The sequence below is a fragment of the Corythoichthys intestinalis genome, chromosome 4 (assembly GCF_030265065.1).
Source record: "Corythoichthys intestinalis isolate RoL2023-P3 chromosome 4, ASM3026506v1, whole genome shotgun sequence".
NCBI classification, from domain to species: domain Eukaryota; kingdom Metazoa; phylum Chordata; class Actinopteri; order Syngnathiformes; family Syngnathidae; genus Corythoichthys; species Corythoichthys intestinalis.
The window spans coordinates 41,419,709-41,445,349 of record NC_080398.1 but is presented as its reverse complement, the minus strand read 5'-3'; the positions used below and the strand labels follow the sequence as shown (position 1 = coordinate 41,445,349).

The following is a 25,641-nucleotide window of genomic DNA, read 5'->3' as shown; positions in this document are numbered from 1 at the left end:
GGACAATGGTTTGAGGCCATTTTATTAATAAATCAGATGAAAAAGGAAGAAGTCTGATTATTAAGGCGTTGTTCACTAGCTGTCTAGCTTTGGAAAAAGTAGACGCTTTGGAGTGAGGACAGCATAGACAGATTTAAAGAGTATGTAGAGGCAAAGGGGGTGTGAGACATCAATAGAACCGTTATGTGCCAAGATAACAAATATTGATAAAGTTAACAAAAAAAATCAATCACATTAATGAGCAATTATCGAAAATAGATCGAAAATGACGAACATTTCCGAAATTGTTCCGGAAACAGCCGAATGGGGCGGAGACGTCACGACAAGTGATTGACAGTCGAGGCGGAGCCAGGTGCCATTGTTTTTTAACGACGAGAGAGTAGCGTTGGGGTTTGTTTGACCAAAACATCACAAAAATGGTTCAAAACTGCTGTGCTATGTGGTGTACAAATAGTTATTTATCGGAATATAGTATCCATGAGTTCCTGAACGCGAAATAAAAAGCTGGACTACACAGACAATGGGTAAAGTTCGTCCGTGCAAAGAGGGCTAATTTTCTAGACAATGCCTCCGGCACGCTTTTCTGCGGTGCGCATTTTCCACCTGAAAGCTTCTTCAACTATGGACAAGAGAAATCGGGTTTTGCTAAAAGATTGCTGCTCAAAGGAGATGCGGTGTCGACCATACAGGCCACCTATCAAGAAAGAGGACGATGACTGGTAAAGGAGGCTAAAGCTAAGCAAAGGAGGGGAGCAGCCAAGCTCGAAATGGCCAGAGTGAGTACTCTTTTATAATAAAAAAAAATGTCACGCATTGGATACAGGACTGGACACATGTATAAATTATCGTTCGTAAAATATATAGAACAAATCCTCTGATCCCATTCATATTTGTGTTTGTTGGCAGAGCGAAAAGCTATGATAGCGCAATAAATGATAATTATTCTATGCATTCCTTTATTTTGCAGTCACGGTGTATCAGCTTCACAAATAGAAATGCAAAACAAATCATTGGTGTTTCCCACAGGATCTGCTGCCGATGTTTCATCAGTGTCATTGCTCCCCTCAATGACTGTTTCATTACGCTGCATTGGCGTTCGTTTGGGCTCAAATTGGTAACCTAAAACACCGATTAAAGCTTCGTAACTCTCCTCGTCACCATTAGATGAACATTCGTTACGTCCTTCTACGTCGGATTCGTCGCTGAAACTAGAAACGAAATTGTCTGCCATCATCGCCGCCATTCAGTATTAAAGCACTGAGCCTTTTTCTTGTTGAAGAAACAATTCTGAATTCTCTTTTATTGACAACGAGGGGTGTTTCTTCATGAGGGAACCTGGAATATGTGCAGGACGAACACAATGCATCAGCATAAACAGCTCAAAACACCTCTAATTCTCCCCTCACTAGAAGAAATTATATTGATGCAGACAGGCGCTGCCCCCATAGTGGCCGGTCGCACTCTCTTCACTTGTCGTGACATCACGCACACAATCTGCCAGATCTCGGGCGCCGGTCGTTTTAGCTTGACAATCGAGCCAAATTTCTCTCATTTTCTTGTAATTACACGAAGTGGCATGATATGAATACAAAAGGCATGCGTTTATGGATAAATGATGGAATATTAAAATTTCCCAGGGCACTACATACCCTTTAAATGACAGTAGAGTGAAATGCCCACTACAGTCCTTATGTACCGTATGTTGAATGTATATATCCATCTTGTGTCTTATCTTTCCATTCCAACATTTTACAGAATATATGTATAATTTACAGAAAAATATGGCATATTTTATAGATGGTGTGAATTGCGATTAATTAATTTTTAAGCTGTAATTAACTCGATTAAAAATTTTAATCGCTTGACAGCCCTAATATAAACGTTTGGATGTTGGAATGGTGCGAATCGGTCAAAGGGTGTGGGGGGGAAAATATTATATGAGGGGAGCACTATTATGGGGACAAATCCTATTTCATTTTTACATATGTCAAATTCATCCAATGTTTCCTGACAGAACAAAAATGGGAAAAGAGAGCAGCAGGAAATGCTAAGTGATGCAATAACGTGTTTTAACGGATTGAGTGAGTGTGTGTTAAATGGTTGCAGATGTGTCGTATTTCCAGACCAACACACACATAACACACACAAACGCGAGGGTGGCGGGGTTCAGGTTGAGGCTCCGCACCTGCGTAGGAGGAAATCGCCAGCGTTAAAATGTCGGCTTTAACTGCTGCGGAAACACACTCACGCACGCAGCCGATTGTGACGGAAACACTAACGCAGAAGGCCCATTTTGTCCACGGTGGGATGCTACCTCCCACTGCCGCTGATGTTGAACGCAAGCAAAGACACCAAAGAACCCAGGTTGGCAGGTGTTGAGATAATTTTGGATAGATTTATTATACAGTGGTATGAAAAAGTATCTGAACCTTTTGGAACTTCTCACATTTCTGCATAAAATCACCATCAAATGTGATCTGATCTTTGTCAAAATCACACAGATGAGAAAACAGTGTCTGCTTTAACTAAAACTACCAAGACATTAATAGGTTTTCGTATTTTAATGAGGATAGTATGCAAACAATGACAGAAGGGGGAAAAATAAGTAAGTGAACCCTCTGCCTAAGGAGACTTAAAGAGCAATTGAAACCAATTTTACGAAACATTTTAAGTCAGGTGTGTGCCCAATCACTGATGAGTGGTTTAAAGCTGCCCTGCCCACTATAAAACGCACACCTGGTAAGAAATGTCTTAACTAGAAGCATTGTCTGATGTGCATCATGGCTCGGTCAACAGAGCTATCTGAAGACCTGCGATCAAGAAGTGTTGATTTGTATAAAGCTGGGAAAGGATACAAAACCATCTCTAAAAGTCTGGATGTTCATCAAACGACAGTCAGAGAAGTCGTCTACAAATTGAGAGAGTTTGGCACTATTGCTTCTCTCCCATGGAGTGGCTGTCCTCCAAAGAGTTCAGCGCAGAATACCCAGAGCGGTTAAAAAAAAAATCTAGAGTGTCTGCTAACGACTTACAGATATCACTGGCACAGTCCAATAGCTCTGTGCACACATCAACTATATGTAAAACTATGGCCAAGAATGGTGATCATGGGAGGACTCAACTCCGGTTTATAAAAACATCGTTGCAAGTTTCATGTTCGCAAAAAGGCACTTGGACACTCCACAGAAGTTTTGGCAAAATATTTTGTGGACTGATGAAACCAAAGTTGAATTGTTTGGGAGTAACACACAACGTCATGTGTGGAGGAAAAATGGAACAGCTCACCAACATCAACACCTCATCCCCACTGTGAAGCATTGTGGAGGGAGCATCATGATTTCGGGCTGTTTTGCTACCTCAGGGCCTGGACAACTTGCAATTATTAATGGAAGAATGAATTCAAACGTTTATCAGGATGTTTTGCAGGGAAACCTGAGAACGTCTGTTAGACAATTGAAGCTAAAAAGAGGATGGATCCTGCAAGAAGACAAGGATCCAAAAGTCGGATGTAAATGAACTTCAGACTTGAACCCCATTGAGTTGTTGTGGGATGACCTAAAGACAGCGATTCATGCCACACATTCCTGGAATCTGACTGAACTACAGCAGTTTTGTAGAGAAGAATGGACTAAGATTACAGTGTATCACAAAAGTGAGTACACCCCTCGCATTTCTCCAGATATTTAAGTATATCATTTCATGGGACAACACTGACAAAATGACACTTTGACCCAATGAAAAGTAGTCTGTGTGCAGCTTATATAATAATTCATTTTCCCCACAAAATAACTCAAAATATAGCCCTTAATATTTAAACCCCTGGCAACAAAAGTGAGTACACCCCTTAGAAACTAAGTATATCCCTAAATGTCCAAATTGAGTACTGCTTGTCATTTTCCCTCGAAAATGTCATGTGACTCGTTACAGGAGTTCTTTCAGCATTGCTGCAGAGATTGAAGAGGTGGGGGGTCAGCCTGTTAGTGCTCAGACCATACGCCGCACTCTACATCAAACTGGTGTGCATGGGTGTCACCCCAGGAGGAAGCCTCTTCTAAAGACAGTACACAAGAAAGCCCAGTTTTCTCACACTGGGCCCTACATTATGCTGCAAAATTTGTTGGTGGTTTTCAGACTTCATAATGCCATGCACACGGCCATGCAGTCCAGTGCCAGAGGCAGCTAAGCAACCCCAAAACATCAGGGAACCTCCACCATGTTTGACTGTGGGGACCGTTTTCTTTTCTTGAAGGCCTCGTTTTTTTCCTGCAAACTCGGTGTTGATGCATTTCCACAAAAAGCTCTACTTTTGTCTCATCTGACCAGAGAAAATTCTTCCAAAACGTTTTTGGCTTTCTCAGGTAAGTTTTGGAAAGCTCCAGTCTGGCTTTTTAATGTCTCTGGGTCAGAAGTGGGGTCTTCCTGGGTATCCTACCATAGAGTCCCTTTTCATTCAGACGCCGCCGGATAGTACGGGTTGACACTATTGTACTCTCGGACTGCAGGACAGTTTGAACTTGTTTGGATGTTAGTCGAGGTTCTTTATCCAGGATCTGTACAATCTTTCGTTGAAATCTCTCGTCAATTTTTCTTTTCCGTTCACATCTAGGGAGGTTAGCCACAGTGCCATGGGCTTTACACTTAATGATGACACTGCGCACTAGAGGTGGGAATTTTTGGGCACCTAACGATTCGATTACGATTCAGAGGCTCCGATTCGATTATAAATCGTTTACTGATGCCCCACCCTCCCCTCTTTTAACCCTTGAGAGTCGAAGGACGCGCCGGCGCGTCCTCAGCGCACGTCGTCTTTGAAGCACCCTCACGTTTTAATTACGTCACCCACATGCCTTTGGTTGGTCTCGTTTTAAAGTGCGGAAGTTGCGGTTTACTCTCGTTATTATTTGAAGTCAATCGACCAACTAGAACGTGAGATATTGTCATTTAAGTTTTATAGTTTTATTGTCCTCTCAAAAAAACATTAACGCTGCATGGATCATTTGTTCATGTCTATATTTCCATCATTTCTTGTCCTTTTTCAAAACGGAAGTTCCATGAAAAAAACACAAAACAAACCAACCCTTTCGAAGTCACAGTGGAAGCACAAAATGCGTTTTTTTTTTTTTTTTATAACTGCCGTGCGAGGTTCTACCGAACGAGAGGGAGGAGTGTTCTGAAGCAGCGAGCTGGCGAGCGACGGCCGTTTGGATCGAGCAGCGACTTTGTGTGACTTTGACAATGAACGGAAAACTAAATTTAGGGCAAGCAATTGTGCTTTTTGATCAACTTGAGGAAGAGGATGGTCCAAATTCGTCATCATCGTCTTCTTCGGAAGAGTCCTCGAGTGAAGATAGTGACGGATTTGAACACGTGGGTGACGCCATCGACGAGCAGAGGTAAGCCAACTCACTCTTTTTTTTTTTTTATGCTTAAAAAGTTTCTTTTGAAAGTTTCTTTTGATATTACAAGACAAAGTTAATTTTGATGCAATATAAGTGTGTGTTTGTGTATATAATAATAAAATGTGCATATCAGATCAAAGTCGTACGTGCACTGTGGGTATCCCAGGCAGGAATTTATAATTTGTGGTGTTCTTCTTTCTATATGAAGATTAGGGATGTAGCACATATTCAGCTATGGTATTCTTTCTATTGTCATACATATAGATTTCCATTATTATTTATTGCTGTATATATTTTTATTTTATACTTTATTATTTTCATAAATACTGACTTTTTTTTCATGTACATTTATAGTGACAATGAAAGTAAAGTGAAATGAAAATGGAAGGGTGGAAAGAGGACCGACACCCCATGGAAGTGTGAGCTGTGTGATGTAGCCCTGTGTCCAATTCCAGGACGAAACTGCTTTTCGGAGTGGCAAGCCTGACAAAAATTTAACTTGTTTATTGTAAATATTTTTGAAAATACTTTTTTTTTCCAGTGTTAAATATATATATATTTTCCCACAATCAGTCTTCTCAATTTGTGTATATAAATGGGTGTTCAAGAAGCTTGATTGTGTGTACATAGTTTTCATCAGGTGATGGGCCGCAATACCTAAACTCATAAAGAGATGGCCTCTAAACACTTTTTGTGTTAGATGGTATATATTTTTTCACTGTTCTTCACTGTTTGGTCTGCTGTATATAACCTGTTTTGACTAGAGCATGTATAAAGGCAAAAAACGCCTATGGCTATACCTGTTGTTTATGTTGAATTGTCAAATATAAGACTATTTATTCTAAATTTTTTTGGTTGAATGTTCATCCTACCATGTTGAATAAATATTACAAAGTTTCAAAATGGTTCGTTACGCATGTTTGGTTGTCAATTGGACATCAATATTAAAAATTTTGACAAAACGATTTTGGAATTTTTGGTCTTTTTGGGCCCAAAATGATGATTTATAATTGGTTAGTGAAGGAAACAACAGTTTGGACATGAAGTTCAAGGTGTCACAAAAAAAGGGACCAAACCAGGCCATCGTAAACAATTCTTTCTTTGAAATATAAAGGCAACTTCAAAGGCATGCAAAATCAGACAAAATAGGCCCAGACCTTAAAGGGTTAATGTTTTGTACATTAGTTCCAAAATTGTTTTTAAAAAATCCTCTCTGGCAAAACCAAACTACTATTTTAGCAGTTTTAACAGTTAAAAACAGTAAATAAAATACTCAAGTCCTCATTCTGTATCAGCAGGTTTAAACTAAATTCAATGAATTCAGTGTTGTGAATCAACCGTTAAAGTTGTTAAAATTGCTCCCGTTCTTCCATAACTTCCCTTCTGTCTACTTTTTCATATCAAACTTTTAAAACTTTTTCATCATTTATAGATTCTAGTCAAGATTGCCGATTTAGGAGTTTTTTTTTTTTTTAGATAAGAAGTTAATTAGGTTCGCTACAACAGAGCCTTTAAGAGAAGTCTACTGCTCTAAGATGGCGGCTGTTTGCTAACGCCGGCCGAGTCCGTCATTTCGCATCTAGTTCTCTAATACATGTTCTAACATCGCGGCTGTCCGTCATTTTGCATCTAGTTTTACATATATGTGATATCTACAATAGCCGTATGTTTATAGCAACTAGCAACTGGGCGTTGTTTGGAGCGGCTGTTGGCTGCAGTCAGGGATGATTGTTTTTTTTTTTTTAGTCTAACGGCATGAGTTGAACATGATATTTGCTCTCGGTCCATTCCTCATTGCGTCCCGAAGACCGCGCTGACTGTTTTAGTTCCGCTTTACCTGGTATAATTCAATAATCTGAATTTGGATGTTTGTGAATCGTTCTCGAATCTTCCACGGCCGAATCGCGAATAATCTAAGAATCGGAAATTTCGCACGCCTCTACTGCGCACGGTAGACATGGACTGGTAGCATTGAGATTGCCCATACTTCTTCACAATTTGGCTTCTCAAGTCCTCAGACAGTTCTTTGGTCTTCTTTCTTTTCTCCATGCTCAATGTGGTACACACAAGGACACAGGACAGAGGTTGAGTCAACTTTAATCCATTTTAACTGTCTGCAAGTGTGATTTAGTTTTTGCCAACACCTCTTATGTGCCACAGGTAAGTAACAGACCTCTGTGAAGTTGGCCCCCCATCAGACGTAAATTTGTGTCAAAATTATGTCAATCGTTTGTGCTACATTAGTGCTGGTTTGTGCTGCAAAAAGTTTCGTTTGTGCTGCCATCGTTTTGCACTTATTAAATTAAAAAAAAATTTTTTTTTAGGTCATCCAGAGTTCACCCAGCCCCCCATCTATGGCAGAATGGAACCCCACTGGTGTCATTTGATTGTGTCTCGTTAGTGCTGGTTTGTGCTGTAAAAAGTTTTGTTTGAACTGCTACAATTTTAGAGATATTGATATTAATTTACAGGGATGACGTCACTCGCAGCCCCCCATCAGACGCAAATTTGTATCAAAATTATGTCAATCGTTTGTGCTACGTTAGTGCTGGTTTGTGCTGCACTAAGTTTCGTTTGTGCAGCCATCGTTTTGCAGTTATTAAAACGAAACTTAGCGCAGCACAAACCTGCACTAACGTAGCACAAACGATTGACATAATTTTGATACAAATTTGCGTCTGATGGGGGGGCCAACTTCACGGAGGCAAGTAACAGGTGCTGTTAATTACACAAATTAAAGGAGCATTACATGATTTTTCAAAGGGTGCCAATACTTTTGTCCGGCCCATTTCTGGAGTTTTGTGTAAAACAATAATGATTTAATTTTTCTTCCCATTCTCTTTTGTGTTTTTTTTCCATTGCAAGCAAAATAATAAGGGCTGTCAAACGATTAAAATTTTTAATAGAGTTAATTACAGCTTAAAAATTAATTAATCATAATTAATCGCAATTAATCGCATTTCAAACCATCTATAAAATATGCCATATTTTTCTGTAAATTATATATATATATTCTGTAAAATAAATTGTTGGAATGGAAAGATAAGACACAAGATGGATATATACATTCAACATACGGTACATAAGGACTGTAGTGGGCATTTCACTCTACTGTCATTTAAATCTGTCTATGCTGTCCTCACTCCGAAGCGTCTACTTTTCCAAAGCTAGACAGCTAGTGAACGACGCCTTAATAATTAGACTTCTTCCTTTTTCATCTGATTTATAAATAAATGGCCTCAAACCATTGTCCTCTTTAGACCGTCGTAAAACTACAAAATAAAAGTACACAAGCATTGCATTAGCAACAACGTTAGCTTAGCACGCTATACAGGTTCACTAAACATAAACAAAAAGCGTCTCATACAAACAATATAACATTTCGCTTACTAACATAATATGTACATTCTTTACAACAACCATACTTACGGACAAATCATGTCCAAGGATCATATAAGCACAACATTATCAGCCCGAGACGTCGTGCAGCCATAATGAACTGGCAAGAAAACAATAAACCATGTCGCAAAGCGACCACAAGAGTTCGCTGTTGGACAGCACAAAAAGCCTTGCTGTAAAACTTACCAAAAGGCAGAATACTTTCTGAGCGGGACAGGTGCGTTAATTGCGTCAAATATTTTAACGTGATTAATTTAAAAAATCAATTACCGCGCGTTGACGCGATAATTTTGACAGCCCTAATTTTTATATTAAATTGCCTTGTATATGTTTTTTTTCTCTTCGTTGGGCATTTTATGGCTGGATCGACTTATACTCAGGAGCGACTTGTAGTCCGAAAAATACGGTATTTTAGTGAGGAAGTAGTCCAAATTCCACCTATCCTTCAATCGTCGGCCGTCGCAATCAACTTTCCCTTTTCGCTGTTGGACAGCACAAAAAGCCTTGCTGTAAAACTTACCAAAAGGCAGAATACTTTCTGAGCGGGAAATGTGCGTTAATTGCGTCAAATATTTTAACATGATTAATTTAAAAAATTAATTACCACGCGTTAACGCGATAATTTTGACAGCCCTAAAAATAATATTATAATATTTCTACCAAAGCATTTGTAATTGCAATCATTTTCTGGAGGAAATTGAGCATTATCTGACAGAATTGCTTGGGTGCCAATACTTTTGGCCAGCACCGTACATCGTTGGTGAATTCATCAATTGCACTGAAACGTGATCATTTACTGCCATCCCTCCTTGTTCAAATGGATCGGACATCTACCACAATTGTCTACAGCATGTACGTGCGTGTCACACTCACGGGAAGTTGGCGACCCGAAGCGCCACGGGCACGAAAGCGAGCTGGGCAGCCCACTTGAGCGTGACGTCCTGGTACACCAGCAGCATGTTGGTGTGGTTGCCTAGCAACAGGTTGGTGCTGCCATTGCTCACTAAATGGAAAACAAGTAGAAAATATGTATTAGTGCAAACGTTATGACTGTCATAAAAGTACTTTTTATTTGAATTTCTTTTTTAAAGGGCAAAGGGAGAATGTCGTACATTACACATAAAGGTTACTCTGTGGTTATTTCTCGTTGAATTACTTAATGTAAAGCTTGATCTTTTTATTAAAAGGAAGATAATTTGGTGCTACACCACCACGGAAAGAAACAGAAATGAGTTTTAAAGTTTGGAAAAAGTTAAAATGAGAAAGCTGCACGTATGCCTAGGCTTTTCTTTAGCCACCCAGCTCGTATAATATCTTTATTTTTAGGACTGGAAAAGAGTTAAAATACACGTGATAAACTCTGCAGCCGCAAAGCGGAGAATAACCCGAGTGATGACATCATAACATTTACATTTCGGCAAGTAGCTGCGCTTTAAATGGCAAAAAGTACATCTGAACTCACATGCAGTTTCCTTTGAAACATGAGACATAAATACTAGACCTGCGGCGATGGCCACACGCAAAATAAACACGGCGCTATGGGTCAAATACGTCGACGGTCAGCGAGGAACAGAGGTGGGTAGAGTAGCCAAAAATTGTACTCGAGTAAGACAGTTACTTAAAAACAATACAACTCAAGTACAAAAAGTCATCCAAGAAGGTACTCAATTCCCCCCCAAAAAAACATTCACTGAAGAGAATATTCAAGTAATGAATAACTGCTGATAAAGTGATTTTTTTTTTTTAAATAAAAAGTTGCTAAATACGGTAGTTATTATCATACTGTAGTTTAAACTATTACATGACCATATTAGGCCAAAAAATACACAAAAATCATCGAATTCCAACAAGAAAAATCTACAGAAATGAAACTTCACCTGTCCAAAAAGCATGAGTGCTCTCTCGTGGAGAACTCCTGTTTCCTACAATGAAATTAAAACAATTTAATTTCCGTTTTTTTGTGGTTTATGTGTGCCCAAATAAAAACTAAGATGTTGAAATTCATGCTTTCAAGTAATGGCAGCGCTTAGTGTTAAGTAGTTTACGTTGCTTTATAGACGCCCCGTGATTGAACACATCGGCGTGATCATAGGACAAGTGACTCTAGCAACTCTAGTGCAGTCAAAAGTAGCTGCTTAAAAGTAGCGTATCTTCTTCACATATCTACTCAAGTAAAAACTATATTGTGATAAAACTAAAACCCTCTTAAATATACCGAATATAGGTCGCAAATTTTTTTAACCGAAATTTTCACCCAAAAATGAGGGCGCGACCGATACGCCAGATATGCTTTCCTCGCTCTGACCATTGCCCGGTTTAGACCGTCATAAAACTGAATAGACATACAACTCGGCATTAGCTACGTATGCTAACTATACAGACAAGTTACACTCAAAATAATCTACAAATGTCTAATATAAAAAATACAAATTTTCGTACAACAATAAAAATACTGTATGTGCTGTACTTTAGGCAAACAGTATTCATGGACAAAGCTTGCCCAAAGAATAAATAAAGACCGACATCATGGCTGAAGCTGAAACAGTGTACGTCGTGCAGCCATTTTGGCTTTCACAACGAACAATTTCGCCAAGTGACCTCAAGAGGGTGCTATAGGACAGGGTTCCTATAGGTTTCCTCAAGGTAAATTTAAGACATTTTAAGACCTAATAAAGACAATTCTTTTCAAACGTAATACCTATATCACAGCCATATCGACCAAGAAAAACAAAATCTGTGAATTTCTGTTAATTTGTTTTTCGAAAGTGGAAATGTGGAATGTATGCAGCATATTGAATAGCTACTCAGGCTACATCACCACAGTGCAGACACAGACCACAGACAAAGGGCCAAATAGAGGCATTCTTGTTAGCATTAGCATTTAGCATGGCGAGCTTCATCTTAACTCTTGGGCAACCACGACACCTCTGCTTTCATGGTTGCTGTGACATTTATGTCACAATGCTGTTGCCATTAGTGTGCACTTCCTGTGGGTGTGGTATTACAGTATAAAAAGAATCTCTGTGATGTTTCTGTGACACATATGCTGAGAAGCACACTGAATAAAGAAGTGTTATCCCATCCTCGTCGCCACTTTCAATGCAAATCAGATTTACGATACTTGATGTCGTATGAGTGAGCTGATAACAACAAAGCCCAACTCTGAAGACGAGCAGCAGCCAGCGAAGGGATTCCTGCATGAGATCCCGTGGTCTGTGATCTGTTAACAAAGTAAACTTACTTCCATACAAATATTGGTGGAACTTCCTCACACCAAAAATAATGCTCAATGCTTCTCGTTCCAATTGAGCATAGTTTGACTCTGCTTTGTTAAGTGTTCTCGATGCGAAAGCAATTGGTCTTTCATCTCCGTTCGGGAACACATGGGAGATGACAGCACCCACACCATAGGGTGAAGCGTCGCATTCATATTGACTTTGCGGGGCCTTTTGAAAATCGAATGTTTCTGGTTGCTATCGATGCCCATAGTAAGTGACCAGAGGTAGCTATCATGAAATCAACCACATCGGAAAAGGCAATTGAGAAGTTAGGGGAGATGTTTAGTCGTTTCGAAGCCCCTGCACAACTCGTGTCAGACAACGGGCCCCAATTTGTGTCCAAAGAAATGGTTGAATTCCTGCAAGCCAATGGGGTTCAACACATTAAGTCGGCTCCCTATTACCCGGCAACCAACGGCTTGGCAGAGAGGTTTGTGCAGACCCTCAAACATGCTCTCAAAGCATCACAAGGGCAAAGTACACTCCATCAGAGACGACACAAATTTCTCCTCAAATACCGAACATCTGTGCATGCAACTACCAAGGTATCACCAGCGGGCCTAATGTTTTCTCGAGAGATGCGAACTGGCATGGATCTTCTGAAACCACCAACCCTGAGCGAGATTGTTCAAATGGATCAACGGAAACAAGTCAAGTACAGAGACCTGCATTCCAAGAACCGAGTTTTTGCACCTGGTGACTCTGTTACGGCCCGGAGTTATCAGAGTAAGGAAAAGTGGGCCCCTGCCACCATCATTGCTCAAACTGGGCCTGTTTCCTACACAGTTCAGACAGCTGATGGTGTTTGGCGTCGCCATGTGGATCAATTGTTGGGAACACCAGACACTACTCCAGAACTGTCTATTGATTGTGATGATCCTAGCAGTGTAATTATACCAGAAATGCCTAGCTTACCGGATGTGCCAAAAATATCAGAAATTTCTAGCTTACCGGATGTGTCAAACCCATACAATCTTGCTGTAATTGTGTCTAATTCAACCAATGCACAACCGGAACCTGAAACAGCATCGGAACCGGTTTCCACAAGTGGAAAATCGGAAGTGACTGTTGAACGTCGTTATCCTGCACGCGACAGGCGACCGCCTGATAGATTGGATTTATAAGTAATAAGTAATGGGGGAAAAACAGGAGGTATTTTTGTGTTTATTTCTTGGACATGTTATGCAAAGGGTGAGGAGAATAGGAGATGTCACATATTTATGTCACAATGTTGTTGCCATAGTGTGCACTTCCTGTGGGTGTGGTATTACAGTATAAAAGGAATCTCTGTGATGTTTCGGTGACACATATGCTGAGAAGTACACTGAATAAAGAAGTGTTGTTCCATTCAAGTCTCGGCCTTACATGTACTTAGAGCAGTGCTTCTCAATTATTTTCTGTTACGCCCCCCCAAGAAAGACGTAAATGTTTCGCGCCCCTTCAAACTCTCTGCCGCCACTGTAAATATTATCATTTGTCTATAAAATTACTATTATAAATACGCATCTGCCTAACATTGAGTCCTTTGTTTCTAATAAAGAAAAAAAGTAACATAGATCAACTTATAATAAACTTTATTAACATTGTTTTGTTTGTAACAGAGAAGACTTGACACGCATCAATTTGCCTGAATTTCAAAAAAAGTCACATCCAAACTGTAAAAAATACACTCGGTACATTTTTGACCATTTGATACAGAAAAATAAAATAATAAAATCAGTAAATAATAACAAATTAAAATTGATTAGAAACATTCACTCATGAGGACAATATGCCAAAAAATGGACTCAAAAAAAAGTGTCCTTGGACAGAAGGACAGTTTTTATTTTTGCTGCTCACAGTATTTACCTCCTTTGCAATAGTGTGGAGTTATTTTGCAATGAGCATGCTAACAATGTCAATGCTCACTGGTTTACTGATATAACACTGACAAAGCAGGACGATTGTTGGCAATATTCGGCACGTTTTCACTTAAAAACAATCAAGCGGCTTATCAATGATATTGGGATCTAATGTCTTTAAGTGGCGTCTTAATTGATTTGGCTTCTAGCTGTCTGCTATAATTATTTTTAGACATGTTCTATCAAAATTTGCTCCCTTATAAAATGTTGCTCCCAAAGCTTTTGTGGAGCTGAAAATGCCCTCTTTTACATTCAGTTGGACTCTCAATGTTATCCAAAGGTGCTAACTAAACTAGATACATCATAAACATACATGTGCAACACGAAAATGGCGTAAATTAATACTTAACGACACGGCGACGTCATTAACAGTGAGAGCGCAGGGTGCAGTTGCTGTGTGCAGCTAACATGGTCGGATGTGTCTGAGAACTTTTGTACATGTCTTTACATGGCCAAACCTAAGTAAATATTCCTTTCTTTAAAGAAAGTTTGTCGTGTTTACTTTGGAATCGCTGCATTCGCGGTCATTTTTAACGTTACGCGCATGCGCAAAACCGCAAGGTAGCAATTTTTGATGGTTTGCAAAATTTGTCAGAACACCGGACAAGACAGTGGGTCGCTGCGTGAGTGAGTCCAGTCGGAAAGCGGCTTTCGATAGCGGCGGCGGCGGCACACTGCTCTTCATATCTGTTTTCTGTGTGTGCTGAGTGCTCTTCCTTAGTTCAAAAATACTGCGCGCACTCAGAAAATGAGAGCGCCACTGCCACCCACTGAGTGGATGTGCAAGTACACTTTATTCAAGTACGGCAAAAAAACAAAAAAAAAGCATGTTCCCCGAGGTCACATGCGCCCCCCTGGCATCGCTCTGCGCCCCCCTAGGGGGGCGCGCCCCACTATTTGAGAAGTACTGACTTAAAGCAAGGAAGTACATAACAGTTGCTGTGGATCCAAACGATGTGCGTACATCCACTAGCAATCGTAGCTGGGCTGGGGAAGCAGCACTAGCAGCTAGCTGGCTAGTTAGTATTAGCTGCTGTTGCTTCACTTATATTAGCAGGTTACTGGCTGGCTTTAGCTTCTGTCTCTTCAGGCTTGTGAGCATCTGGCTGGCTTAAACAGGCAAATTGAAAAACACCGGCAATGGAGGGAGTTTGTTTCTTTCCTCTCATGGAGGTTGTGTTCTTGGAGGATTTATGATGGGACTCTAGCGCCTTCATGCCTATTGTACCCAGCTGTTTTTTTTTCTTTTTTTTGCATGAAATGCGAAAAACCTCGAGCACACTGCTATCCACTGGTTTGAGCCAAATGCGAAAGGATTGTTTACTCAACCATGCTTCGTTGAATTTACATTTCCCCATCCCTCTAATATGAAATGTTTGGCTAGGTGTAAAAAAAAGAAATTGCGTCTGTGAGGTGTATAGCATGACATTTTGTCGAGACTCCCATCGTGACACGGAATTCACGCGGGACAGCCATATTTGTAGTCATCTTTCATTGACTCAACGCTGTTTTGCCTTGGGTTAGCAAAGTACTTCTCAAACAGTGAATAGTAATTATTTTTTATAGCGAGTGCCAAATATTGTCAACAATCCTCCGCTTTGTTAGTGTTACATCAGTAAACCAGCGAGCATTGTCAGCATCATATAAGGTGGCATACCAAGCTGCTCAGTGCAAAATAACCCAACACCATAGCAAAGGAGCGGATACTGCCTGCAGCAAAAATAAAAACTGTCCCTCTGTCCAATGACACTACCCTTTTGGCGAATTAATTTTTTTTTTTTTTTTTGGTCCAATTGTTCGACTTATTGTCCTCATGAGTTAATGTTGCTAATCAATTTGAATTTATTATTATTTATTGATTTTAGTAAATTTTATTTTTCAGCAGTAAACAGTCAAACATGTATCTTGAGTGGATTTTTGCAGAATGGATGTGGGGTTTTTTGTTTTGTTTTTTTTACACTTTATTATAAGTTGATCTATATTATGTTTTTTGTTAATATCAAAAAGAACAAAATGTTATACAGAGTTGTACTTATAATAAGGATTTTATATACAAATGATACTACAGTATGTGGTGGCAGAGAGTTGGGGGGGTGCGGAACATTTACGTCTTCCGGGGAGGGGGGGGGGGGTAACAGAAAATAATTGAGAAGCACTGAGTTAGCAAGTCAAAAGAACTACATAATATCCCATAATCCATCAGTGCTTGCTATTGACGATTTTGACCTCTGGCTGCATTGAGTTCTCAATGACTGGCTCCTTCGCCCAGTTTATTAATTGAGGTTACGTTTATTTAATCAAAATGACACTTTTGAGGAGAAATGAGACACGGAAAAGTTATACATCGTAAAATTTAAGACCCAGATATGTAAATTCAATACTTTTTCAGGTATCTATTTATAAATTCAATGCTTTTAAGACTTTTTAAGACCCCGCGGGAACATGCAGGCGCACACAAAAAATTGAGTAACATGTTTTAAAGTGATAATGATGATGAAGAGGAATTTGAGAGCTTCCAACCATCATGATGAGGAAGGGTTACCGTGAGACGGTTATGACTTAAGAAAAAACAGAAATTTAATATAATTACCACATTGGCATCATTTGTGTTGTGTACTTGGCTAAATAATAATCAATAAATAACAAAATCCATCCAAAAAATGGCCCAGAAATCTCTCAGAAAGTGATGCGACCTATACGAGGGTCAACTAAAATACCTACTTTTTTTTAAACCACAAACAAGGGGTACGGTAAATTTCTCCCTAAATGTTACTCAAGTAAATGTAATGTACTACCGCCCATCTCTGGCAAGGAGGGGGTCAAAATGGCGGCACATGTGTTGGTATAACACCAAAGGAAACACAACTGCTTTCATCAGAGCATCCAGGTCATAATTTCTGTGCTTTTTTATGGGAAAAATGCATGTATGGATGTCTATTCATGTAAACTCACATGAGGCATACGGCAAGAAGCAGCTGGGGTTGAACTCCAACTTCTTCATGAAGTAAATAAGCCCATTGTCTCGCAAGCAATAAAGGTTCCGCTCGCCCAGGACGAAGATGAACATGGCCGAGTGGGAGAAGCACGGCACGGAGATGTCCAGGGCTTGCTCGCCTAGAATCAACGTCCAGTCAGGCTGCGGGGAAAGCACTCATTAGGAGCAGGCGATATTGTGAATTTTAGTGATGTGTAGGCATATTTCGGTCAATGAATATAACAAGTAATTACATCTAGTCAAAAATTGATTTTAGCCCATCCAGATTGTAACTGGATGGGTATTTTGTAGTCTGTACAGTCACAAATCACAAAAATCTGATTTTGTGAAACTGATTGAAACCACATAAGGAAGGTAGTTTCATATCAGATATGGACAAGATGCTTCTCAGTCTGAGCAACTATGATGGGTTTTGACTGTTCATGATGTCACTTTATGCTAGATGACACCTTTGTTGCCACAGCAACCTATCAGGTGAAGAGATCGACCGATTTAAGTTTTTCAAGACCGATACGCATTATTCGAAGTTAGCGGGACCGATAACTGATTTTTGGAGTTGATATTCATTTGTAGTAAAAGTAAGACTGACTTTTGATAATTTTACAACACGGTGCGGGTCTGCGCTCGTCTTAATGGGAAACACAGTTCTGATACTCATGGGAAAAGCAGTCTACCTCGACAAATTCGACAAAACTGAAAAGTTACCAAGTGTTGCTTTAACTCATTATCTGATATTGACGTTAATAGACGTCCAATCCATTTGAAGTAGGATGGTTGCTACTAGTGCTGCAACGATTAATTGAATAACTTGAGTATTCGAATATAGTATAGTATAGAAAAAAATATTCAAATTAAATTTAGTTGCTTCGAGTATTCGTTTAATTAAAGTGGCATTGTAATGGTTTATTTTGAAAGTGTTTGCATTTCGTTTTATTGATTGGGGTGGATACACTGCCCTCTGGTCTGCCTCATTTCACATGGCTGAATCCAGCTGCTCCGTGTAAACATAAGCTAAGTTTTTGTTTGAGCTAATGTTTGCATTCATAATTTAGTAGGGCTGTCAAAATTATCGCGTTAACGGGCGTTAATTAATTTTTTTTAATGAATCACGTTAAAATATTTGACGCAATTAACGCAGATGCCCCACTCAGACAGATTTAAATGACAGTACAGTGAAATGCTCACTTGTTGTGTTTTATGGAGTTTTGCCGCCCTCTGCTGGCGCTTGGGTGCGACTGATTTTATAGGCTTCAGCACCCATGAGCATTGTGTAAGTAATTATTGACATCAACAATGGCGGGCTACTAGTTTATTTTTTGATTGAAAATTTTACAAATTTTATTCAAACAAAAACATTAAGAGGGGTTTTAATAGAAAATGTCTATAACTTGTACTAACATTTTTCTTTGGAGAACTACAAGTCCCTCTATCCATGGATCGTTTTAACAGAATGTTAATAATGTTAATGCCATCTTGTTGATTTATTGTTATAATAAACAAATACAGTCCTTATGTACCGTATGTTGAATGTATATATCCATCTTGTGTCTTATCTTTCCATTCCAACAATAATTTACAGAAAAATATGGCATATTTTATAGATGGTTTGAATTGCGATTAATTGTGATTAATTACAATTAATTAATTTTTAAGCTGTAATTAACTCGATTAAAAATTTTAATCGTTTGACAGCCCTATAATTTAGTTTACAGGTATATTGCCTGAACGCTTTGTTAAGAGCATTGTAAAAAAACATGTGTCTTATCTTTCCATTCCAACAATAATTCACAGAAAAATATGGCATATTTTATAGATGGTTTGAATTGCGATTAATTGCGATTAATTATGATTAATTAATTTTTAAGCTGTAATTAACTCGATTAAAAATTGTAATCGTTTGACAGCCCTATAATTTCGTTTACAGGTATATTGCCTGAACCATTTGTTAAGAGCATTGTAAAAAAAAAAAGTTGGCATTTTATAGCACTTAAGCTAGCGGACTTTTGCTATGTAAGTTAGCCAATTGTACTTTTGTTGTACTAAGATCTTTACTTTAGGACTGTCAAATTTATCGCGTTAATGGGCGATAATTTATTTTTTTGATTAATCACGTTAAAATATTTAACACAATTAACGCATGCGCGGAACGACCTACTCACGCATCACCGCAAACAGCCTAAAATGGCGCTGATTTACTTATATACAGTACAGTGCTAAGGAACAGCATCAAGCAACTTTTAATTGACATCTCTAACACAATATCTATAAATGGTGTGAAAATCGACGTGGGAAGAATGGAAGACGTTGATATTTTCTTAACACCATGTACTGTACGCAACGCAGAGAAGATATAGCATTTGCGGGCACCACACACAGTCATGGTTGCAACAATTTATGCATGGTTGCACCCATCATGCATTTGGGCAGAAGTTAAATCGCTACAGTATCATTTACTGAAAGCTCAACAAATACACTCGATAGCAATATTTAGTCACAATGTACAAACTCACATTTATCCTTTAAGAATAACAAGTCTTTCTATGTTAAAGACATCTTGTGGATTTATTGTTATAATAAACAATTACAGTACTTATGTACAGTATGTTGAATGTATATATCAGTCTTGTCTTATCTTTCCATTCCAACAATAATTTACTTAAAAATATGGCATATTTTAGAGATGGTTTGAATTGCGATTAATTACGATTAATTTTTAAGCTGTGATTAACTCGATTAAAAATTTTAATCATTTGACAGCCCTAATTTATTTTTTTATACCGTTTTAGGCTCAGCTCAGGTATTTTAATTTTTTATGTTCCTTATCCGATTACTCGATTAGTTCATCGATAAATCGACTAATAAAATAATGGGTAGCTGCAGCCCTAGTTGTTACCCTCCCACTTCAAACGGATTGGACGTCTACTATTAATAACCTCATTGGTGGGAGAGTCTTGGCCAATCGAAGATCACATTGTAATTCTTAGCTCATTGGCTGCCATTAACAGTGCTAGCCGTCCAAATCTTTAAAAGCGGGAGGGATTGCAACCATCTCACTTGAAATTTTTTGGAGTTAATTGGATTCAATTCACAGTGGTGTATGTAGCTTGCGGCCATTTTGACAGGGACGACCAACGGTTGTAAACATAATCTCGAAAAGTACATATCGCAAAGCATCGTCACGTTATTTCTGAGTACTCGCCGATACCGATGACGTCGTTTTAATGACGTATCAGTACCGATGCTTGTATCGGTATCAGAGCAACGGTAATTCAACTGTTTGTGAACATTTCAGTGACATGTTTACATTCTCGCTGTATACACCTCATTATTTTCCTTATGTGGTGCTTTAAATCAGTCTGTTGTCACGGTTACTAGTGTGCTACATAAAGCTTTCCATGAATGCTAATGGGAGGTCAACCGGGTGCAAGTAAAGATCCTCCGTGCCAAGTACAACTAAGACGACGCCAGAAGCATCGAAGGAGCCGTGTCAATGAGTTTATTTTCGCAAATTGGGCTTGTTAGCGTTAACGAGCGCTAATGGCCGACACAGGAACAAGTGACATCACAGCGGGGTTCAGACTCACGGTCAGCCTCTTGCTGCCCGTCTTGAGGGGCTGCTCGGGGTCTTGGCGGCTTTCCGCTTCCGTGGCGACGGCAAGTGTTTCGTACCTGAGGAGAGGAGCAGATATTCAATTCCAAGAACGCTGCCCGAACGGCAGTGTTGTTTTCGTCAACAATGACTATGATGAAAATATTTCGTCAAGGAACAATTTTTTCATGACGAGGATGAGACTATAACAAGCTAAAAACGTGTCTTTGGAGACTAAAACATAACGACACAAATGCCAGTTTTCATCTGACGAGACGAGAACGAGACCAAAATGCGCCATAGTTTCCGTCTCGCGCTCACAGTGTGTGACATTTTATGTGTAGTTAGCCTGCATCATAGCAGTGTCTGGTTGTGTCACTCATGTGCTGTGCTGCGCACCCCCAACTCACCCACAAGTGTCCTCTCCAGTCTCTCTATTGTTGTTTTGAGACACACAAGGTAAGATTTGTCATCTTATCTTGGCAAGAGACAATGTCATTTCGCTTTAGCCTTTTAAGGTCTGTGCTGAGTGATCATCACACACTAAATGTAACTTGAAGCGTTAGCATAGCATAGTATTCATGTTTGTGTTAGGGTATTAGGCTATTGCTAATGGCAAACGTTCTCTTAAACTCTCAGGCAACTTTTTTTTTTTTTTTTTTTTAAACATACAGTTCGTGGCATCCAGGTGGGTATAATTAAATGAAAATAATGTACCTTTTTCCTGTGTATTATCACATGATATACAGTAAAGGTGTAACGGTACATGTATTTGTATTGAACCGTTTCGGTACGTGGTGCTTCTGTTCGGAACGGAGGCGTACCGAACGAGTTTCTGACATAATGTGTTCGAGGCTGTGAGTCGATCGGGTTACAGTTTCTTTGTGTAGATTTACTCTGTCTTCTCTACTATAATGAGGACCAACACAGTACGACAGTATAACCTAGAAACGTCAACGGCGCGACAACGTGGCCGCCGCGAGAACGCAGTGAAACGCGGGCATCAAACAGCCAATCCACACCAGTCGCAGTGCAGCCGCATGTTAGACGCGTCCCAGAAACAGCTCAACACGACGCACACGAAAAGAACAGCAGAGTTTATTATTTGACGCGAGACACGACCCTCCTGCGTCAATACTACTACCGGTAGCTAGGATCGCGCAGACCAGAAGTCACTCGTGTAAAAATACGGTGGATCCAGTCATTTTTCAAACTAATATGCAATCGTAACCCACTTTTTGAGTCCATCAGATCTCTTGAGTGGTAGATCGGGGCACAGTTGACTTGTCTTTGTTGATTTACTCTCTGCTATAATAATAACCAACACGGCCCCGTGTTCAATACAAAACCCTCCTACCACAACAAAACAAGTAGGAACTAATATTCACATAGGAACTAAAGTTATACAACATAAAATATACAATATAAATGAATATTACATCACATTTGTAAAATATAAACACATAATAAAATAAATAATAGCCCATTTAAATAAAATAAATTGAAATGAGCTAAAACACCTGTAATTAAATAATAAGTATAATACACAGATCCTCATTACACAATTAAATTTATTAATTTCTGTGGGGCGCTTTAACTTGAGAAAATCCACCAATAAAGCTTTTGAAAACCGTTCACAAGAAAAAAGAAATGATTCATTGAGGCATTTCAGTTGTAAAATACATGTTAAAATTTTTGTCATTGGGATTGCTTTTCTCTTAAGCACAGGACTTTTTTTCTTCTTTCTTTCAGAAAGAAAGCTGACCAATACGCGGGGTCTGAAAGGCAAATTGTTGTTGGATTATCTTTAAACACCCGCTACTTTTTGAGCAGAATTCTAGCTTTGTATAGGCTAATGTTCCTATTGTTGAAAGCACAAAGGTGTGTAATAAACAACTAGCACATTTATATTTTGCATTTTGTTTTCTTACTGTACCGAAAATGAACCGAACCGTGACCTCAAAACCGAGGTACGTACTGAACCGAGATTTTTACACCCCTAATATACAGTGTATCACAAAAATGACTACACCCCTCGCATTTCTGCAGATTTTAAGTATCTTTTCATGGGACAACACTGACAAAATCGCACTTTGACAAAATGAAAAGTAGTCTGTGTGCAGCTTATAAAATACAGTTCATTTATTTTCCCCTCAAAATAACTCAAAATATAGCTATTAATATCTAAACCCCTGGCAACAAAAGTGAGTACACCCCTTAGAAACTACGTACATCCCTAAATGTCCAAATTGAGTACTGCTCATCACTTTCCCTCCAAAACGTCATGTGACTCATTACAGGAGTGCTGTCAGCATTGCTGCAGAGATTGAAGAGATGGGGGGTCAGCCTATAGTGCTCAGACCATACGCCGCACTCTACATCAAATTGGTGTGCATGGCTGTCACCCCAGGAGGAAGCTTATTCTGAAGACGGTACACAAGAAAGCCCGCCCGTCTCATCGGACCATAGGACATGGTTCCAATAATCCATGTGCTTTTTTGACATGTCTTTAGCAAACTGTTTGCCGGCTTTCTTGTGTACCGTCTTCAGAAGAGGCTTCCTCCTGGGGTGACAGCCATGCACACCAATTTGACCAATTTCATTGTGTCAAAGTGTCATTTTGTCAATGTTGTCCCATGAAAAGATATACTTAAATATCTGCAGAAATGCGAGGGGTGTACTCACTTTTGTGATACACTGTATTTGTAGCTGCTAAAATATGTGCTCGTCTGTCAATGTTCATTCAAAATAGTTGGAAACTTTATTAAAATCTATTTATTGGGTGAAACAGTCAAATTTTACAGATGAAAATATTGACTAAATGTCGACTAAAACTAGAGGAAGACAAACATTTTGAAATCACTAAAATACAGGGTGGGGCAGAGCAACTTGCTGATTTAAATTTGGCGCTCTGAAGCGATGGTTGCTCTGAGGATGGTAGGGATAGACTTATTTGAGAGGGTGGGGCTTAAATTTTGGTTCTTAACATGCACTATTTCGTGTTTATTTTTCAGGAACCCCAGTGAGCATCATGGAGTGGACAAAGTTGGAACATGCTTTCGCTGTTCAGGCATTTTTTTTCAAGCAGTCGCTCAATCATCGCAACGCAACGTGCATTCCGTAGACATTTCAATATGTGTTTAGTGTTCCTGGCCGGCACTCGATTATTTCATGGGTAAACAACTTCAGAGAAAAAGGAACCTGGCCTCGCAAAGTGTCTCACATGCATTTTCACGAGCAATAAAATCGTGTGGATTAAGTTCCTGCACCATGATGAAATTTCAATTCTTCATGGAGGATTCTTCTCACAGAACGAGCAGACAACCCTAGAGCAGATGCGTGTTTGATGGCAGACCATCGGGGAGATCTCAAAATCTCACCGTGTCAATGTTTTGAGGTGTCCTTGCTGTTCGTGTATGACTAATACGAATAAGTATTATCGTCCAAAAGTCTAAGACTAAGACGAAAATTAAAAGGGCTGCCAAAAACAACTCTGCTGAATGGAGCAGGATGGAATTTCTGAATTTTCTGTTGGAAATACACATCATTTCCTTATTTAAAGAATAGAAAAGAACATCACAAAAAGCTTTCCCGGTAGGGAAACAACGTTTTTGCTCTTCCGCGGGAAACAATGTTTTCATGAGTGTGACGAGAACAGCCATCGTCCAATCAGCAGCCGTATATTTGAAACAGGTCTCGATTGGATCGACTGCATCTTCTTCTTGTTCCACCACCTGAACGTATTTTTATCTCTCCGGCAGCTGCGAACAGTCTCCGCCAAGTCTAACCGACACCCAGCCCACGTGTCCCGCTCTATTAGCTCCAACGTCAGGGCTGTTTAACTTAACGCGTAAAACCCGAGTGGATGAGAGAGGCATGTCGGAGGAGCGCTCACAGATGCGAAGGGAGAGGAATTCCTGGAAATGACAGACTGGAATGATTTTATTCAGATAGACGTTGAGGGAGATAAAGTATGTTATGATTAAAATTCCTCATTAGATCTTGAGTAACTGGTCGCCATTAACAAAATACAAGATGAAAATGAGTTTTATTGAGTGAAACATATTTGATTACAAAAAAAAAATGGAATTTGGGCTCCTACAGCTTGGCTGGTGTCCATTTGGTTGACAGCTGTGCACAATCTACTGCTTACTAATACTCTTGATTATATATTGTATGATATGTAAGGCTGATACAGTGCCCCCCATAATTATTGGCACCCCTGGTTAAGATGTGTTTTTTAGCTTCTAATTTATATATTTTTTTAATTCAAATAATATGGGACCTTAATGGAAAAAAAGAGAAAAATCCAACCTTCAATACAAGTGCATTTATTCAGTGGGGAAAAAATCCCACATAAAGATGATTATTTGACATCAAATAATGCGTGTCATAATTATTAGCACCCCTGGTGTTAATACTTTGTACAACCCCATTTTGTCAACAAAACAGCACCTAATCTTCTCCTATAATGTTTCACAAGCTTGATTTTGTGTCTGGTGAACCATTTCTGTGTAGATTTGGCCATATGTTTAGGGTCATTGTCTTGCTGAAAGAACCAGTGACGACCCATCTTCAGCTTTCGGGCAGAGGGCAACAGATTTTGATTTAAAATGTCCTGGTATTTCAAAGCATTCATGATGCCATGCACCCTAACAAGGTTCCCAGAGCCTTTGGAAGCGAAACAGCCCCACAGCATCACTGACCCACCCCCATACTTCACAGTGGGTATGAGGTGCTTTTCAGCATGCGCATCTTTCGTGGCACGCCAGACCCACTTAGAGTGTTTGGTTCCAAAAAGCTCAATCTTGGTCTCATCTGACCAAAGCACACGGTCCCAGGCTTCAACTTGGACCGCTTCGTGGGTCTGGTGTGCCACGAAAGATGCGCATGCTAAAAAGCACCTCATACCCACTGTGAAGTATGGTGGTGGGTCATTTCAAAGTGCTTTACATCACATGAAGATCATAAAAATCACATTTAAATCAATACAACGTAAAAACCAAGACAAAAGATCGCATTTAATCACAAATAGAATACAAATAAATAAATAGAAATAAAACAAAAATAAAAATTACTA

The 25,641-nt window shown here is 39.4% G+C and overlaps 1 protein-coding gene across 3 annotated transcripts in view; it reads right to left on the bottom strand.

Moving 5' to 3' along the window:
* The window catches only part of LOC130915081 (protein PTHB1-like), a 244,301-nt gene that overhangs the window by 191,276 nt on the left and 27,384 nt on the right, over window positions 1-25,641 (bottom strand). For all 3 annotated transcript variants that reach the window (XR_009063053.1, XM_057834800.1, XM_057834801.1), the window contains exons 7-9: window positions 20,557-20,641; window positions 16,930-17,113; window positions 9,672-9,801 (exon numbers count right to left, since the gene is read on the bottom strand). Coding sequence is in view for 2 of the 3 variants with exons in the window: in XM_057834800.1 (XP_057690783.1) it covers window positions 9,672-9,801; window positions 16,930-17,113; window positions 20,557-20,641 (399 nt within the window). In the remaining variant the exon portion in view is untranslated. The remainder of the gene's footprint in view (window positions 1-9,671; window positions 9,802-16,929; window positions 17,114-20,556; window positions 20,642-25,641) is intronic.